General features: G+C 40.1%; 1 protein-coding gene across 4 annotated transcripts in view; it reads left to right on the forward strand.

Annotated features, from left to right (window-relative positions):
• Positions 1-2,783, forward strand: part of LOC101860974 (rho GTPase-activating protein 5) — a 93,005-nt gene that overhangs the window by 22,942 nt on the left and 67,280 nt on the right. For all 4 annotated transcript variants that reach the window (XM_035969613.1, XM_035969612.1, XM_035969614.1 and 1 more), the window contains exons 2-3: positions 1,045-1,195; positions 2,574-2,714. In XM_035969613.1, the coding sequence (XP_035825506.1) occupies positions 1,073-1,195; positions 2,574-2,714 (264 nt within the window). In that variant the 5' untranslated portion in view covers positions 1,045-1,072. The remainder of the gene's footprint in view (positions 1-1,044; positions 1,196-2,573; positions 2,715-2,783) is intronic.

Here is a 2,783-nt window from a genome sequence, read left to right on the forward strand (position 1 = left end):
GACTTACCTGAAACGGGCGGTCGGCGGGAAGGTCCAGAGTGCGGAGAAGCTCATGTCTCTCTCTCTCTCTCTCTCTCTCTCTTCCCCTCTCTCTCTCCGCTTTCTCTCCCTCTTCCCCTTCTCTGACTCACCCCAATCCCTTGCTATGTCTTGCTGAGCTTGTAACTGCCTTTACCAATGGCACAACGTAGGACTGACCTTAGCATCGAAACCCCGAACCAGCAGCCTCATCATCACGAGTCCCTTTGTCCAAGCACTCGACTACTGACGTATCTGTTTCTTATTTAGATAGCTGTAGCTGACCATGCAACTTATTAAGCCAACCAAACCTAATATATAAAAAAAAATTATACTTCTATCTTACTGAGCCGACCATGGATCTAACTGTTGTGTGACTGAATGGACCAGACTGCTATTTTTCTGACCCAGCCATGCATCTTACTGGATATTTTTTTAATATCTTTCTGAGCTGACCTTTCTGAGTTGACCATGTATCTAAAATATTTTTGAGCTGACCATGTATCTCACTCTGTCTGAGCCGACCATGTCTCGCACTGTTATATGTGAATAAATGGACCATGTATCTCACTGATGACTAAGTCGACCATGTATCTTACTGTTATCATTATGTGACTGAGTGGACTATGTATATTACTGTTATGTGACTGAATTAACCATGTATTTAATTGTTATGTGACTGAGTGGACCACGTATCTTACTGTTATGTGGACCATGTGTCTTACCGTTATGTGACTAAGTGGACCATGTATCTTACTGACATCTTTCTGAGCTGACCATGTATCTATATCTGAGCGAACCAACCATCTTATTGATCTTTCTAAGCCAACCATGTATCTTAAACTCTTTCTGAGCTGACCATGTATCTTAAGCGATATCTTTCTCAGCTGGCTATCTTTCCAATATCTGTCTGTCTTCCGTTTATCTTGCTGATCTGTCTGATTTGAGCTGATGTAACTGATATCTTACAAGTTACTCAGTCGATCATGTATGTTAAGAAGTTTTTAAAATTGTTTTGTTGTGTAGAGTCCCCGGGAAGATGTAACTCCGCGGGATGGCGCGGAGGGCAGAGGGCCGAACGTTCAACGTGAGTGTGATCGGCCTGTCCGGCACGGAGAGGGACAAGGGTCAGTATGGGGTCGGCAAGTCCTGTCTGTGCAACCGGTTCTTTAACCAGGTAAGATTACTAACTTAGTCATGTTCATTAATTATCCTCGACCTCACATCGTGCAGTTTTAGTTAATTGTTATTTTGAATGTGTAAAGTTTCCTTTTAATTATAATATATGTTAATGCCTGAAAATGAAGTTCTCAAGAAATTTTTTTAGATGATGGAGACTGGGAATCTCTGTCACACTTGTACCTGTTGAAAATAATGTATGTGTCACGAAATGTTGGAATCTGGTTCTTGTCAACTTTTGGGCATATAGAGTTATTGGTATCCCCTTAAAACTTGTTCATATGTTTTTCTTTTGTGGAAAAAATTTACTCATCGTCTATCTAGAGTAAATTCCAAGATATTTTCGATGAAGGAGGTAAGGGTAGACGTAAAAATTCATGAGAATATGGCCGTCAAAGTTTGGTAGCTTCCAAAGCTTGAGTGTTCTTGGAAACTTCAAATTAACTTTTTTTTATATGCCTTTGGTTAAAGTTTTTCACAGAAACATGTTTTTAAATGGATAATAAAAGCTGTCAAGTAAAAAAAACAACGATTAAAATTGGCCAGTGTGTATGGAAAAATGCCAGTTTCTTTGGTTTCATTATTTTGACAAGCACCTGATTTCACCATGATACTACACATGTCCTGTGACTCTTGTACTGAGTACGTGAGGATTTACATGAAAAGTTTATAGGGTTAAGTATCTAGAAAAAGGTAGGACATTAAAGTATCACCCTGATTCAGTCTGGGAATTGTGCAAAAAAATCGTTCACAGTGAAATGATTAAGAATTATAAATACTGGTGGTCTCATGGCAAAGTGACTTACATTGTTGCGTTTACTGAGGCATAGATTCCAAACTATTCAGAGCGGTCAGTAGACCCAGAGTATTATACAAAATCATTGAACTAATATGAATGTCATTTGTATGGATTTTGATTTGGTGTGTTTATTGATCTTTTTGGATTCTTTGAGCAATGTATTTTGCATTTGGTGAGTCTATCTAGCCGATAACATTGCTTTGAGCTGACAGAACAGGGCACTGTGCTATAAAGACCAGAAATTGGTAGGGGGGAGTTGTAAATGTTTTTTCCTCCTATTTTACGCTTCCTTCTCAAGTTAGATTAAATTGGAGACATGCTGCTTGGACCGTGCCTGTCTGGGCCAATCCGGGCTGAGTGGGGAACAGCATTTCAGCAAACAGTGAGCATGCAACAGCAAAGATCCTAACCTATATTCACCACTGATGCCAGTCTTATTTGACGTGACTGAATTTGTAGTCTCAGTGTGTTCTACAGAATGATGAGGATGTTAATGCATGAACACTTGAACACTGATGTATACCAAATGAGAGGGAAAAGTAAGTTTTTTTGGGGGTTTTTTTTTCCCCTCCTCCAGGTTGCGGACAACTACTACCAGGAGCACATATCAGTCCTGAGTCAGAGTGACTTTGCTGGTCGGGTCATCAACAATGACCACTTCCTGTACTGGGGTTCGGTCACCAAGACAGACGAAGGGAACAATTTCACCTTTCATGTGGTAGGCTGTGTTAATACTATTAGCTGACTATTGACCCAAACATCTCTCTCTCTCTCTCTCTCTCTCTCT

This window comes from Aplysia californica, unplaced genomic scaffold, assembly GCF_000002075.1.
Source record: "Aplysia californica isolate F4 #8 unplaced genomic scaffold, AplCal3.0 scaffold00163, whole genome shotgun sequence".
Taxonomy (NCBI): domain Eukaryota; kingdom Metazoa; phylum Mollusca; class Gastropoda; order Aplysiida; family Aplysiidae; genus Aplysia; species Aplysia californica.